The 16,193-nt window shown below is 46.6% G+C and overlaps 1 protein-coding gene across 12 annotated transcripts in view; it reads right to left on the bottom strand.

The window, feature by feature from the left end:
- LOC103127272 (zinc finger protein 268-like) overlaps window positions 1-13,903 on the bottom strand; it is a 42,708-nt gene extending 28,805 nt beyond the window's left edge. The window contains exons 1-6 of one of the 12 annotated variants that reach the window (XM_060184647.1): window positions 13,690-13,882; window positions 12,108-12,294; window positions 8,227-8,342; window positions 7,978-8,104; window positions 7,342-7,437; window positions 1,048-3,995 (exon numbers count right to left, since the gene is read on the bottom strand). In XM_060184647.1, the coding sequence (XP_060040630.1) occupies window positions 2,221-3,995; window positions 7,342-7,437; window positions 7,978-8,104; window positions 8,227-8,331 (2,103 nt within the window). In that variant the 5' untranslated portion in view covers window positions 8,332-8,342; window positions 12,108-12,294; window positions 13,690-13,882 and the 3' untranslated portion in view covers window positions 1,048-2,220. Of the gene's footprint in view, window positions 1-1,047; window positions 3,996-7,341; window positions 7,438-7,977; window positions 8,105-8,226; window positions 8,343-9,282; window positions 10,088-11,594; window positions 11,693-12,107; window positions 12,295-13,689 lie in introns of those variants that run through there. The other 11 variants (XM_060184646.1, XM_060184654.1, XM_060184648.1 and 8 more) reach the window with 11 other exon arrangements.
- Between the last annotated feature and the right edge of the window lie 2,290 nt (window positions 13,904-16,193).

Here is a 16,193-nt window from a genome sequence, read left to right as displayed (position 1 = left end):
TGCCTTTCTCCACCCCCTTTCCTAGCCATTTCTGTTTCCAACTTGCCACTTCCGGTTCTATCCTATAAAGAATAACCCAGAAGGAGTACGTGCCCGGTAAGAGGCACCCCCACACTAGCCCAGCAAGAGACATCTACAGAACTGGTTCCGAGCCTACGAAGCATTCTCCCTGCAGGTGGGGAGTGGGTGCTCAGCCAGGTGGGCCACTGCCCAACCCCTCTTTCCTTCTCTATTTCCCCTCCCCTCTCAACTTCTCTGTCTCTACCCAACAAAAGGAGCCCGGCAGTGGTGCACGGGATTAAGTGCACACATCACAGTGCACAAGGACCCAGGCTGAAGGCCCTCTTGTGGGAAGATTCACAAGTGGTGGAGGGCTACAGGTGTCTCAGTCTCTCTTCTTCTCCTTATCTCCCTTTGTTCAATTTCTCTCTGTATCTATCCACTAAGAAAGGAAGGAGTCAAGGAAAAAAGGGAAAAAAAAAAAACTAGCAAATCCAGACGTCAAGCACTGATGCCAGGCTGGTGAAACTCCTGGTCTGTTATGAGTGTGACCCAGGTTCAAACCTGGACCCCATCACATTGAAGGGAACTTGGGTGCTGTGGTGCTGTGGTCTTATTCTTTTTCCCTGCTTCTGTCTATATATATATATAAAAAAAGTAGGGGGTCGGGCAGTGGCGCAGTGGGTTAAGCGCATGTGGCGCAAAGCGCAGGAACCAGCGTAAGGATCCTGGTTCGAGCTCCCGGCTCCCCACCTGCAGGGGAGTCGCTTCACAGGCGGTGAAGCAGGTCTGCAGGTGTCTATCTTTCTCTCCTCCTCTCTGTCTTCCCCTCCTCTCTCCATTTCTCTCTGTCCTATCCAACAACGAATTGCATCAACAAGGGCAATAATAATAACCACAACGAAGCTACAACAAGGGCAACAAAAGGGGGAAAAAATGGCCTCCAGGAGCGGTGGATTCATGGTGCAGGCACCGAGCCCAGCAATAACCCTGGAGGAAAAAAAAAAAAAGTATAGTGTTGGCTCATTCAATTCACAGAAATATTACTGACAGTAAGAATAAGAGTCTCTCTCTATATATGTTTGTTTTTTAATTTAACAACAGGGCCCCCTCCCCAGGTAACTACTGGTTTATAAGCCAATGTTTCAGAAGTACCATCTTCACCTCTTTGAAATGTGTTACTCCACCCACCCTACTAAGTCACCACATCCTCCTCCCAGCAATGTCCACTGGTCCACATCCCACCTGACAGTCCCCTCCTTTTGTTAATCTGAGTTCTGCTGTCCATGTCCATAGTGCTCATTGCATTTTGCTTGTTTTTCTTTGTGGGTAAAGTCATTTAGTATTTCCTTCCTTCCTTCCTTCCTTCCTTTTTTCTTCCTCCAGGGTTATCACTGGAACTTGGTGCTGGCACTATGAGTCCACTCCTCCTGGTGGCCATTCTTTTCCATTTTATTAGATAGGACAGAGAGAAATTAAGTGAGGAGATAGAGAGGGTGAGAGAAGGATAGACACCTGCAGACCTGCTTCACCACTTATGAAGCTTTCTTCCTGCAGGTGGGGAGTAGGGGCTTGAACCCCGGGTCCTCTCACAGGTCCTTGCGCATAGCACTATATGCATTAAACTGGGTGTGCCACTGCTGAGTCCCCCTCATTCAGTGTGTTCATTTCACACACACTGCAGGTGGGAATTGGAGTCTCAAACTCAAGTCCTCACGGTTCCTGGTAATCAGACTTTCTGACAAAACTTTCTGAATTCTCTCCTGTGTAAGTCCTTCAGGCACAGTCTTGAAGGCTTTATCACCTTTAGTGCATTTGAAAACCCTCTCTTTTATGAGCGACCTGATGAGTTTAGTCTTCCAAGGAAAAGCTTCCTCTATTCTCTGCATCTCCAAATTTCCCCATGTGTATGACAAGGCAGCTGCTGAGGAAGGAATGCTGACGTTGTGAAGTTTTTTGTTGTTGTTGTTGTCTCCAGGGTTATCACTGGGGCTCGGTGCCTGCACTACAAATCCACTGCTCTTAGAGGCCACGTTGTGAAGTTTTAACATTTATTGCATCCACAAGGCCTGTGCTGTGTGAATTTCCTGCTTAACTATGAGGTATGCCTTAGTGGTAAAGGCTTCCTCACAATTACAACACTGATATAATTTATTTCCTGTGTTACCTGACTGATAATTCCCAGGATGAGATGTGTGTGAAGGCCTCGTAACAAACTACTCATTCATCTGGTTTATCTCCTGCGTGACTTCTGTGATGTTTCATGAGATGTGCCTTAGTGCGGAAGGCTTTTCCACAGTTAGAACACTGATATGGCCTCTCTCCTGTGTGAGTTCGCTGATGAACCACAAGACTTGATTTTGAGGTCAAGGATTTCTCACAATGAGAACATTTATATGGTCTCTCTTTTGTGTGAGTTTTCTGATGATGTTTGAGGTATCCATTAGAGGCAAAGCCTTTTCCACAGTGAGAACATTGATAGGGTTTCTCTCCTGTGTGAGTTCGTTGGTGAATCTTGAGACTTGGCTTAGAGGTGAAGGATTTCTCACACTGGGAGCATTTATAGGGTTTCTCTCCTGTGTGAGTTCGCTGATGCATCAAGAGACTTGATTTAGAGGTGAAGGAATTCTCACACTGGGAGCACTTATAAAACTTCCCAACTGTGTGAATTCGCTCATGAGCTATGAGATAAGACTTTTTGATGTAGGACTTCTCACAGTTAGAGCATTTGTATGGTTTCTCTTCTATGTGAGTTTCCTGGTGACTCAGGAGATGTCTCTTCAATTTGAAAGTTTTATGACAAACAAGGCATTCGTGCAGCTTCTCTTCTGTGTGTGTTTCCTGGTGACTCACTAAGTGTCTCTTCAACTTGAAGGTTTTGTGACAAACAAGGCATTCGTGCGGTTTCTCTTCCGTGTGAGTTTTCTGATGACTCTTGAGACAGTACTTGGTGCTATAGGCTTTACCACAGTCTGAGCACTTATATGGTCTTTCTTGTGAGTGAATTCGCTGATGGCTCCTGAGAATCGACTTCCTTATAAAGGTTTTGTGACAAAGCAGGCATTCATATGGCCTCTCTCCTGTGTGAGTTCGCTCATGAATCGTGAGCTCAGATTTGACGGTGAAGCCTCTGTGACAGACCAGGCATTCGTACGGCTTCTCTCTAGTGTGAGTAAGCTGATGGATCATGGCAGCACACTTTCTTGGGAAAAACCTGTGACAGACCAGACATTCGTATGGTTTCTCTCCTGTGTGAGTTCGCTGGTGGATCCTGAGTGCATACTTTCTTGGGAAACACTTGTGACAGACCAGGCACTCATATGGCTTCTCGCCTGTGTGATTTCGCTGGTGAAGTATAAGATAGTCCTTAGCAGCGAAGCTTTTCTCACAGTGAGAGCATTTGTAGGGCTTCTCTCCTGTGTGGGTTCGTTGATGAATCTTCAGATTAGATATTTTTGTGAAAGCTTTGTGACAAAACAGGCATTCATGTGGTTTCTCTCCTGTATGAGTTTGCTGATGTTTTATAAGATTGCCTTTAGTGGTGAAGGTCTTCTCACAGTGACAGCATTTATATGGTTTCTCTCCTGTGTGGGTTCGTTGATGGACCATGAGGTAATATTTCTTTGAGAAAGCTTTGTGACAAAATCGGCATTCGTGTGGCTTCTCTCCAGTGTGGATTCTTTGATGCGCAGGGAGACTTTTCCTAGTCTTGAACGGTTTATGATACCTGTACAATTTCCCATCTGTATGACAATTTTGCTGACGACAAATGATTGCTGATCTTGTCATGGGGACCTCTTGACACTGACTGGATCCAAATGGTCTCTTTTCTGAGTGGTTCTGCTGAAAAGCCAGGAGCCTCAACTTATTGGGAACACTCCCTTTACAGTCAGAGCCTTGATGGGATTCCATCTCTGCATGAGTGCTGTGAGACGTGGTCATCACAGGTCCACAAGGATTCACTGTGCACTCACTGCACCCATATGACTTCTTTCCTAAAAGAGTTGAGTCATAATTAGTGAATTCTGGCTTCTGAGTGCAAGTAAGTGTACTCACAAGAGGACAAACTAGGCAAAGCTCTTTTTCATTTACTGTCAAAAATAATTAGTGAGAATGATCAAGCTTGATCTCTATAGATTAAGAATCTCCAATCAGTGGTCCAGGAGGTGGCGCAGTGATAAAGTTTTGGACTTTCAAGCATGAGGTCCCGACTTCAATCCCTGGCAGTACATGTGCCAGAGTGGTGTCTGGTTCTTTCTCTCCCTATCTTTGTCATAAATAAATAAATAGAATATTAAAAAAAAAAAAAAAGAATCTCAAATCAGTGTCAACATTTGGATAATAATATTTAGCTATGTAAAAGAATGCTCTTTAAAATTTTATTTATTTATTTTGGATAGAGACAGAGAAATTAAGAGGGAGAGGGGAGATAAGGAGACACTTATAGCACTGATTCACTGTTCCTAAAGCTTCCCTGCAGGTGGAGACAGGGGGCATGAAGCTGGGACTCTGCACAATGCAATATGTGTGCTCTGCTGGGTCTGACAATGGCTGGCCCCGAGAATGGTCTTATTTCAAGAAAACACATAATTACATATTTAGGATAAAAACTTCACAAAAATACTTTGGGGATATGAAAGAAAACAGAGGGATTAGAAATAAAGAAACAAAACAAGTAAAAATGATAAGAAAAGAAAAAGAAAACTGTAATGCAAAAGTGGTTAAGATTTTACTAATTTAGAAATTTCAGGAGTGGGGGTAGATAATGGTTATGCAAAGAAACTCTCAGGCCTGAGGCTCCGAAGTCCCAGGTTCAATCCCCCATACCACTATAAGCCAGAGCTGAGCAGTGCTCTGGAAAAAAAAAAAAAATGCAAAAAGAGAGTGGTGAGGAAGGGGGCTGGATGGTGGCACATCTGGTTTAGTGTACATGTTATAATGCACAAGGACCCAGGTTCAAATCCCTGTTCCCCACCTGCAAGGGGAAGGCTTCATGAATTCTGAAGCAGGATTGCAGGTGTCTCTCTCCCGATCTCCCCCTCTCCTCTCAATTCCTCTCTGTCTCTATCCAATATTAAATAAATAAAATTTTAAAAAAGAAAAGAAAAAAAAGAGTGGGGGAAGATAGCAAAGAGACTCTCATACCTGAGTTTAAGTTCCCAGATTCAATCCCCAGCACCACAAGCCAAAGCTAAGCAGGGGCCTAGTTAAAAAAAAAAAAAAGGGGGGGGGACCGGTGGCCCACTTGGTAGGGCAGTATATTACAATGTGTAAGGATCCAGGCTCAAGCTGGATCCACCTGTGGGGGGGAGCTTCATAAACAGTGAAGTGAAGTATTTTTCCCTCTCCATCTCTATCATTCTTCTCTGTCTCTATCCAATAAATAAATAAATATATGTATGTGTATATATTAAAATAATGAGTTTGGTCACAGAAATACATTAACTAGTAGAACTTAGGACTTACTTGCCGATTTCTCTCCCTATCTCACTGTTCTCTCTCAATCCCCCCCCCCTTTTTTTTTTTTCTTTTTTACTAAGCACTGCTCAGCTCTGGCTTGTGGTGGTGCGGGGGATTAAACCTGGGACTTTGGAGCCTCAGGCATGAGAGTCTCTTTGCAGAACCACTATGCTGTCTACCCCTGCCCTCTATTTCTCTATCTCTAACTTAAAAAGAAGTGGTGCCCTGACTTGTCTGTCATGTGAAACCCTCTCATATGTAATAAACTACATACATAATATACTCTATCTAGCAATATTACATGTTATATATAACACAGCATATATATGTGTGTACATGTATACATATAATACATATATATACACACACATACAATCTCCTAAAGTCTAAAATTTGTTTGATAAATCTAAAATAAAAATTTTTAATGTTTTATTATTTACCAGATAAAAACAGAGAGAAATCAAGAGGAAGGACTCTCGGAAGTAATAGGTGTGACATAGAAAAGAAAAAAACGGAGGCAGGCCGTAGTGCAGCGGGTTAAGTGCACATGGCCTGAAGCACAAGGACAGGCGTAAGGATCTTGGTTCGAGCCCCAGGCTCCCCACCTGCAGGGCTGTCGCTTCACAATCGGTGAAGCAGGTCTGCAGGTGTCTCTCTTTCTCTCCCCGTCTTCCCCTCCTCTCTCCATTTCTCTCTGTCCTATCCAATAACAACATCAATGGTTAACAGTAACAACAACAATGGCAACAAAATGGGGAAAAAAATGGCCTCCAGGAGCAGTGGATTCATAGTGCAGGCACCGAGTCCCAGCAATAATCCTGGAGGAAATAAAAAAAAAGAAAGAAAAGAAAAGGCAGGAACATAAACAAAATGGGAAATATATATATAAATACAGGCAGATGGTTATAGAAAATATTTATAGTCCCTATGCTTGTATCTGCGATCTTGGGGGAACTACTGCAGTTTCCAATGGAGGGAATAGGGATACAAAACTCTGGTGGTGGGAACAGTGTGGGATCATACAGCTCTGTTGCCGGGCTGGCTAGCTTCTCTGGCGGGAGACAGACGACCAGGGACTCATGGCTGAGTGATACGGAGTTCAGTCTTTGTTCATGTGGAACGCAGCACAATCTAAGCTATCTAAACTAACTATAATCACAATCCTGTCCTTATATATATACTCGCCAAGTAGGGTGGAAACAGGATGTGATGTAGAGAGATTGAAGCGAAAAGAGACTGGAGCAAATCAGGGTGTACTAGGAGAGGGGGCGTAGCAAAAAGACATCATGAACCAGTGGGGATTAAACCAATGAAACAGAAGGCGTTTTAGAAGCAGAATTAGAAGCATACCAACACTCTGTTATATTATAACTTTGTAAATCAATATCAAGTCACTGGTAATAATACATAAAAAATTGCAAACAATGAACAGGAAGTCTTTGGGGGGGGCTGGATGATGGTCCACCCCACTGAGCTATATGGGTTCAAACATTGCACCCCACCTGCACGGCGATGTTTCTCAAGAGGTAAAGCAGATCTGCAGGCATCTCTTTCCCTTTCTGTCTCCCCCTCCTCTCTTAATTTCTATATGTCCTAATAAAAATAAACAAACAGATGAGTACATAAGTAAATAAATAGAAAAATGGCCACCAACTCTGGTGGATTTGTTGGCCAGGTACCCCACCAGCAGCTATAAGCGTGTTGGAAAGGGGAGAGAAAGAAAAGAAAAAAAAATTGTAAAGGCTTTAGGGTCTGCAGCGAATACGGCTCCTGTCCACCCTAAGCCCCCAGTGTCTCAGCGCTGCTCACAGCAGGCCTTTCCCTCCGGGCCAGCAGGAAGCTGCTGTCCTTCCCTCATCTCCCCGGTTCTCGCCCACTCACTTGCACAGCTCTGACTCTGGGCTGCTCCCTCCAATGTCCACAGTGGTTCTCCCTGCTCCAGGCACAACAGGGAACCAGGCTCGGCAGCCCCACCGCCTGTGAACGGGAAACCATTGAAGATTCAGCACCCCATATGTCAGCTGGGGGGGGGGGGGCTCTGTGGAGACCAGAGACAGTTCTGCTTCAGCTGCCACAAGAAAACCCTCGGGAGTCGGGAGGTAGCACAGCGGGTTAAGAACACATGGTGCAAAGCACAAGGACCTGCAAGGATCCCGGTTTGAGCCCTGGGCTCTCCACCTGCATGGGAGTCACTTCACAGGCAGTGAAACAGGTCTGCTGGTGTCTATCTTTCTCTCCCCCTCTGTCTTCCCCTCCTCTCTCTGTCTTATCCAACAATGATGACATCAATAACAACAACAATAACTACAACAATAAAACAACAAGGGCAACAAAAGGGAAAATAAATAAATATAAAAGAATTACAAAAAGAAAACCCTCTTCCTTCGAGACCAGAGGAGAGACAAAGCCTAGTGCTGACAACGCTTGAGTGCAGCCCCCAGAAACACTTCCGGAAGCCCTCACGCTTCACTGGGCAGAAAGAAAAGGCAAGTGGACGGGTGGGGCCGCTGCCCTTACCCACGGACACGAGGTTGCTGTGGGTCTCCAGCATGGTGTCCCTGTACAGGGCCTTCTGAGACGGGGTCAGCAACTGCCACTCCTCCCTGCTGAAGTCCACGGCCACGTCCTCAAATGACAGCGGTCCCTGTGAGGACACATGCCCGTGAGATCAAGATGTCAGCATGAATCACCTTATGGTCCAGCAATACCACTCTCTGGCATTTATCCAGTGGACACTGAAACACTAATTAGCAGGGACATACGCACCCCTGTGTTCACAGCTGCATTATTCACAACAGCCAAAGAGTAGAAGCAGCCTAAATGTCCATCCACAGATGACTGGCCAAAGAAGTTACGGGATGCACATCCCATGGAATACTACTCTGCAACCACAAGAGATGATATTGTATCGTTTGGGACAAAATGAATGCAACTAGAGGTGATTATGCCTAGCAAAGTAAGTAAAGAGATGAACGACTACCGGATGGCTTCACTCATGTGTCGAATCTAGAGACCTGATACACGTGAGCTTGAAAAAATGAAATAGGGGCCAGGTGGTGGCGCACTTGGTTGAGCACACATGTTACAGTGCCCAAGGACCCAGGTTCGAGGTCCAGGTCCCCACCTGCAGGGGGAAAGCTTCACGAGTGGTGAAGCAGGGCTGCAGGTGTCTATCTCTCTCCCTCTCTATCATTCCCTTCCCTCTAGATTTCTGACTGCCTCTATCCAATAAAAATAAAGATAATAAAAAAATATTTTAAGAAAAAAAAAGACAATAAAGAAAACAGAAGTAAGAAAATTGTTTCTAAGGGTTGTGAGAACTATAGCGGTTATCTTTAGGGGGTGGGAAGATGGGGACACAGAGACAGTGGGGATGTAACCTACTATTTAAATAAATAAATAAACAATCCATTAATAAGCAAAGACAGCATCATCTCTGCAGTGAGAGAGCACACCCCTCTGACAGTTTCACATTCCATATGGTCATGTGTCTTAATGCATGAAGCCTTCCTTCTTCCCTTCCTTTCTGCTCAGCGTTGGCTTATGGTGGTACAGGGGACTAAAATAGTGACTTTGGAATCTCAGGCACGAGAGACTCTTGGGAAATCCATTATGCTATCCTCTTGCCCACTCCCTTTTTTTTTTTTTTTCCTTTTTAAGATAGATAAAGGAAACAGAAAGAAGGTTAAAGACACCATGACACCAAAGCTTCCTTCAGTACAGTGGAGGCAGGGTTCAACTCTGGGTCATACACATGGCAAAGCAGCGCACTGTCCAAGTGAGCTATTCACTGTCCCCAGGCAGGTTTCTGTAAGCAAATACCAGGCTGGGGCCTTCTCACAGCTGTGGGGCCTGAGAAGTCCAAGATCAAGGTCTCTGCAGGGCTGCCTTCTGGGGAGGGCCCACTTCCCGGTTCAGAGCAGGAAACTTCTTGCTGTGGCCTCACGTGGCCAGACGTTGAGCTGTCTCTCTGTGATGTGCACAAGAAAGCTAATCCCATTCCTGAAGACTCCACCCTCATCACCTCAGGACCCACCAGACAACACCTCCCAGTGCAATTCTTTTTCCTGGTAAGGTTCAACCTATGGTGTCGAGGTCACACAAACACTGAGATTATAGCGTCATGAAAGTCTAAATAGTTCTCAGCCAGAAGAACTACTCAGCAGGGGGCAGGTCCTGGCATACTTGGTTAAGCGCACACATTACAAGGTGCAAGGACCCAGGCTCAAGCCTCCAGTCCCCACCTGCAAGGGGAAATCTTCACGAGTGGTTAAATAGGGTTGCAGGTGTCTCTCTTTATTCCCTTCCTCTCAACATCTGGCTGTCTCTATCCAATAAATAAATAAAGATAATACAAAAAATAAATAAATAAAAAGAACTAAACTTACATTTGCAGAGGTATAAAACAACTTGCAGTATGTTCACTGTTCCTTTGTAAGAGCTATTCATAATATAGTACCTACCAGACTGATTTATTTATATATGGGGGGAGGGGTATGGAGAGAGAGCAGGAGAGTATGCACATCAGGGAGTGGACCTGGGAGGCCATGTTTGAGGATCCAGTGCTCAATCCACAAATGAGGTGTATTTTTTAAAAATATATTTTATTTTATTATTATTTCTTTTAGATAGATATGGAGAGAAATTGAGAGGGAAAGAGAGACACCTGGAACACTGCTTCACTGCTTATGAACTTTCCCTCTGCAGGTGGGGGCCAGGGGTTTGAACCTGGGTCCTTATGCACTGTAATGTGTGTGCTTAACCAGGTGAGCCACTGCTTGGACCCGAGGGTTTGTTTTGACCACAGCCCTGCTCAGCTCTGGCTTACGGTAGTGGGCTGGACTGAACCTTTAGTGCCTTTCTGTATAGCCACTGTGTTAGCTCTCCAGCTTGTTAAATTTCTTTTTTTCAATTGATTTTAGGGTCTGTGAGGTAGGTGAACCATAAGAGTGCAGCTGGCCATGTGTGAGGACCTATGTTCATGTCCCAGCACCACGTACAAGTACCACCCACAGGGGAAGTTCCATGAACCATGGGATGGTGCAGTAGTGTTTTTCCTGCTCTTTTTGGCTCTCTCTGTGTGAATATAAAGGGGGTGGAAGCACACAGAGAGGTAGAATCCTACATGTGATAATCCTCATCACCAGTAAATAAACAAATAGGGAGTCAGGCGGTAGCACAGCGCGTTAAGCGCAGGGTGGTGCAAAGCGCAAGGACCAGTGTAAGGATCCTGGTTCGAGCCCCAAGCCCCCCACTTGCATGGGGGTCACTTCACAGGCGGTGAAGCAGGTCTGCAGGTGTCTGTCTTTCTCTCCCCCTCTCTGTCTTCCCCTCCTCTCTCCATTTCTCTCTGTCCTATCCAACAATGACGACAACAATAAGAACAACAATAATAACGACAACAATAAGACAACAAGAACAAAAGGGAGTAAATATTTTTTTAAAATAAAGAAAAAAATAAACGGATAACAAAAATAAATTTATTTACGACTGAGAGGTGGCGCAGGGGATCAAGCGTTGAGTTCTTGAGTCTGAGGCCCTGAGTTCAAGCCCCAAAATTACATGTGCCAGAGTGCTTCTCTCTTCCCTCCTTTCTTGCTCAGAAATAAATAAATCTAAGGGTTAAAAAATTAAAACATTGATTTTTATTGAAGAAATGTTTTAGAAGACTTGTCCTCTTTGGAGTACCATTTCACATCTGCCTAAATAAAACATTAAAAAAACAGAACAGAGGGAGTCGGGTGGTGGCACAGCAGGTTAAGCGCACATGGCGCAAAGTGCAAGGACCTGTGTAAGGATCCCGGTTCGAGCCCCCGGCTCCCCACCTGCAGGGGGGGTCGCTTCACAGGCGGTGAAGCAGGTCTGTAGGTGTCTGTCTCTCCCCTTCTCTATCTTCCCCTCCTCTCTCCATTTCTCTCTGTCCTATCCAACAACAACGTCAATAACCACAACAAGGGCAACAAAAGGGAAAACAAATTATATATATCAGAGTGGGTAGATAGCATAATGGTTATGCAAACAGACTCTCATGCCTGAGGCTCTGAAGTCCCAGGTTCAATCCCCCACACCAACCATAAACCAAAGCTGAGCAGTGCTCTGGGGGAAAAAATACAAACAAAAATACCCCAGAGATCTAAAAGCAACAGAACGTGTAGTTTATCTGAGGAACTGGATGATGTTCTCGCAAGAATCATTATCAATCTTCTCAGTCACATTTTCCTTCCTGCTGTAGCTGCCAGGAAGAGGAGACACTTGTCCAACAAGCTGAGACAACCACAGGCCCTGCACCATCACTGTTTCCTAACAGTCAGAAACTCTGTGAACCAGTGACCTCTGTATCTCACTTCCTGACCTGTTATCATTTCAAGATTGTAACATCAGGGCAGAGGAGACAGCATAATGGTCCTGCCAAGAGACTCTCAAGCCTGAGGCTTCCAGGTCCCAGGTTCAATCCCTTGTACCACTGTAAGCCAGAGCTGAGCAGTGCTCTTGTTTAAAAAAAAAAAAACAGTGGTTAAAAAAAAACAAAACCATTTCCTGAGTATCCCTGCTTTACATCAGCATGTACTGGCATCAGATCATCTTTTTTAGAAACTTGCAGAAATGCACTGTGAAGCAAAAGGCACAGTCAGTGAAGGCAACCTCACCTGAGCCTTGGTCATCTTCTCCTGCGCTTCAAGGACCAGCTACTCCACGAGGTGCTGTCTCTGTCTCTGTCTCTGTCTGTCTCTGGGGCTGCCTGGAATCGGGGGTCGGCTAGCTCAGGCCAAGCTGAAAGAACGCTCTCCTGAGCCCGGGTCCTCCTTTCACTGAAAGTGTCTGGTAGATTAGAACCTGTGGATTTAAGAGCACATTCAGTGCAGGGAGCTGTGAGCCTGCCGCCACACCCGCTCTGGTCCTGCACAGGACAGATTCTCAGAGGGTCCCGTGGTCCAGCTGTCTCTTACGCACCCTGAGAGCTTTGTCATCACGCTCCGTAAGATGCTGTGGGGTGAACACCTGAGTGCACGTGGGGCGTAGAGATGAAACAGAGTGAGGGCCAGGTGGTGGTACACCTGGTATTACAGTGCACAAGAACCCGGGTTCCAGCCCCTGTTCCCTACTTTCAGGGGAAAGCTTCAGGAGTGGTGAAGCAGGGCTGCAGGTGTCTGTCACTTTCCCTATCTCCCCTATCTCCCCTCCCGTCTCAATTTCTTTCTGTCTCTATCTAATGATAAACAAATCTTTAAAAAAGAAAACAAAGAACCGATTGAAAAACTATTAGCAATAGTATGAGAAGCCACACAGTCATTCCGTATTATTAATTTGTATTTTGAAGCATTCTATAAAAGTCAGCAGGGGAAAAATAATCAAGAGGGCTTATATAATATTAGGGGCTGGGGAGACAGCATAATGGTTATGCAAAAAAGGCTCTTGTCCCAGAGGCTCCAAAGTCCCAGGTTCAACACCCTGCACTACCATCAGCCAGGACCGAGCAGAGCTCTGTTCTGTCTCACTAAAATAAATAAAATATTTTAAACAGCACAGTAATAATACAAACAAGGTTGTTTTGAGCGGTGGTTTAAGAGATGTTTGATTGGAAGTCGGGCAGTAGCGCAGCGGGTTAAGCGCAGGTGGTGCAAAGCGCAGGGACCGGCGTAAGGATCCCGGTTCGAGCCCCCGGCTCCCCACCTGCAGGGGAGTCGCTTCACAGGTGGTGAAGCAGGTCTGCAGGTGTCTGTCTTTCTCTCCTCCCCTCTGTCTTCCCCTCCTCTCTCCATTTCTCTCTATTGTATGTAACAACGACGACATCAATTACAACAACAATAAAAAACAACAAAGGCAACAAAAGGGAAAATAAATATTTAAAAAAATAAAAAAGAAAGAGAGAGAGAACCAGAGCATCACTCTGTTGGATGCACTGCTGGGAAGCAGCCGGAACCTCCCACCTGAGGGTCATTTTCCACTTTGCACCAGGGATTTTTTGTTTTGTTTTGTTTTGTTTTGTTTTGTTTTGTTTTTCACAAAGAGACAAAAATGAGCCTGGGCTGGGGAGACAGCATGACGGTTCTGCAAATGATTTTCATGCCTGAGGCTACAGGGTCCCAGAGCCAGTCCCCCGCTCCACCATCAGCCAGAGCTGAGAAAAAAAACAAAACAAACAAAACTATTTTAAAATCAGAAACACGCGGCTCCCAGTCACCACCCGAAACACCCTCCGCGCAGCCCTGAGCCCCAGTTCCCACAGACCCCGAGCCCGTGCACCTGCTCCCCGAGGCTCCCCTCCGGGCGCTCCGCGCAAACCCGCCCCGCGCCCCCCCGACCGCGCTCACTCGGCCCCGGGGCGCCGCCGGCGCTGCCCGGCCCTGGACACCCGCCGCCAGAGGGACGGCGCCCCGCCGGGGTCAGCCCGCGCCGCCGCCTAAAACGCGGACTCCGATTGGCTGGAGCGCCGCGTGACGTCATATCTCCGCGCCCAGGAGCCGGCGCGCGACTCGGGTGCCGCCATGGTCCCGCTGTTCGCCGTACGGCGGCGTGAGCGCTCTCTGCTCGCACCCTGGTTCTCTAACTTGTAGGCTCTGCACCCGGATTCTGCCGAGTCCACCCGGGCCGCCGCTGACAGCGGCTTAGCTTCCGGGGAGCTCACGCCAGACCCCGTCTCTGCAGGCGGCGCGGGGCGGGCACACGGGAGCGGGCCGAGCAGGGTGGTGGGCACCTGCCCCATCAGGGCGGCTGCACAGAAAGTCGACTTGGGGGCCCGGGTGGTGGCGCACCTGGTTAAGTGCCCATGTTATGGTGCACAAGGTCCCGGGTTCAAGCCCCTGGCCCCCACCTACATGGGGGGAAACTTCACAAGCGGTGAAGCAGTGCTGCAGGTGTCTGTCTCCTCCCTCTCTGTCTCCCTGGCCCTCTTGATTTTGGCTGCCTCTATCCAACAAATAAAGATTATATATATATATATATATATATTTTTTTTTTTTTTAAAAACCTTTAAAAAAAACTTAAAAAAAAAGAAAGTCAACTTGGGAGAGGTGGGGGGGCGGGGTGTGAAAAAGAAAAGAAAAAGGGAGTCGCGCGGTAGCGCAGCGGGTTAAGCGCACGTGGCGCAAAGTGCAGGGACCGGTGTAAGGATCCCGGTTTGAGCCCCCGGCTCCCCACCTGCAGGGGAGTCGCTTCACAGGCGGTGAAGCAGGTCTGCAGGTGTCTGTCTTTCTCTCCCCCTCTTTGTCTTCCCCTCTTCTCTCCATTTTGCTCTGTCCTATCCAACAACAACAATAATAACCACAACAAGGCCGCCACAACAACAGGGCAACAGAAGAGGGAATAAAATGGCCTCCAGGAGCAGAGGTGCAGACACCGAGCCCCAGCAATGACCCTGGAGGCAAAAATAATAATAATTACAACAATACAAATAAAAAAAGGAGAGGGGTGGTGGGGCGGGGGCGGCCAACCGATTAAGTGCCTGTAGCACAATGCAAGAACCTGGGTTCAAGCGCCCAGCCTCCACCTGCAGGTGGGAAGCTTCACAATTAGTGAAGTACCGTTGTAGGTGCCTAGCTGTCCTCCTTCCCTCTCTCGTGTTAAATTTATTTTTATATTACAGAATTACAGGTCAACAGTGGTTTGAATCCCCACCATTCCCACCACTAGAGTTCTGAATCTTCAGTCTCCCCACTGCAATCCACCACAGTTCTCCTAAAGTTGTAGACATGGGCCAACCATCTTCTCTACAACTATCTGTCCACATTCATACATTGTTGTGCCCCCTCCTTTTCCTCCTTATCCAATCCTCTCTTCCCCTCCAAGCCACTCATGACAACATCACTACTTTCATACATCCCTCTCCTTTTCCTCTTCTCTCTGGGTGCTGATGGAGCTGGAGTGCAAAGTCCTCTTATCTGCATCCTATCACTTCTCCCCCGCTGGGAGCATGGATCAAGGTTGTTTTGGGGATCAGAAGGTGGGAGTTCTGTAGCTGCTTCTCCACTGAGCATAGGCATTGACAGGTCAATCCATACCCCCAGCCTGTTTCTATCTTCCCCTAGGGACATGCCTAAAATGGACTTCCTAGCTTTCTGGAGATGTGAGGGTCCAGGACATATTGGTGAGGTCATCTGCCCAGAGAAGTCGGGGTGGAGTCATGGTAGCATCTGCAGCCTGGTACCTGGAAGGCGGCATGACCTAAGTTGAGACAAGATTGTTAAGGAACAGGAACCAGAAAGCAGGAATAGAGCAGATGAGATCAGGAATTTTAGAGTAGAAGAAAGCTAGGAAGTCCATTTTAGGCATGTTCCTGGGGGCTCACAACTATGGCAGTTTTGTTTGTGTTTGGTAGCTATCCTGAAGTTGGATAAGAATATTGTCCAAGAGAATGGATTCAGAGTAGAGAAAAAAATACTAGAAAGTTGGATTAGGGAAGAGAGTAGCTCTGGCTCTTGAAAAAAAAGTATGTAGCTAAAATGAATTATTTACCTCCATCCACCTGCTCCAGGGCATATATATGGTGCCAGAGCCTGTGTAACCTCTAAGTCCCTATTGGTCTGAGCTTATAGCTCATGGTCACAACTGGGAACATTGCAAGCTGCACTCATTTCAGAACCAGTCTTTCTCGAGTGGCAGGGCAGGATACCTCCAGCCTCTTTATGGAGACTGGGGCTATTCCTACCAACATTGTTTTAGGTGAGGACAAGGTCCTGGGAGGGCCCACAGGATGCTGTTCCTATGGAAGCGACCAGTGGTGGTGGAGAAATGTC

Source organism: Erinaceus europaeus, unplaced genomic scaffold (assembly GCF_950295315.1).
Source record: "Erinaceus europaeus unplaced genomic scaffold, mEriEur2.1 scaffold_484, whole genome shotgun sequence".
Classification (NCBI taxonomy): domain Eukaryota; kingdom Metazoa; phylum Chordata; class Mammalia; order Eulipotyphla; family Erinaceidae; genus Erinaceus; species Erinaceus europaeus.
This window is presented reverse-complemented; position numbering and strand designations above follow the sequence as displayed.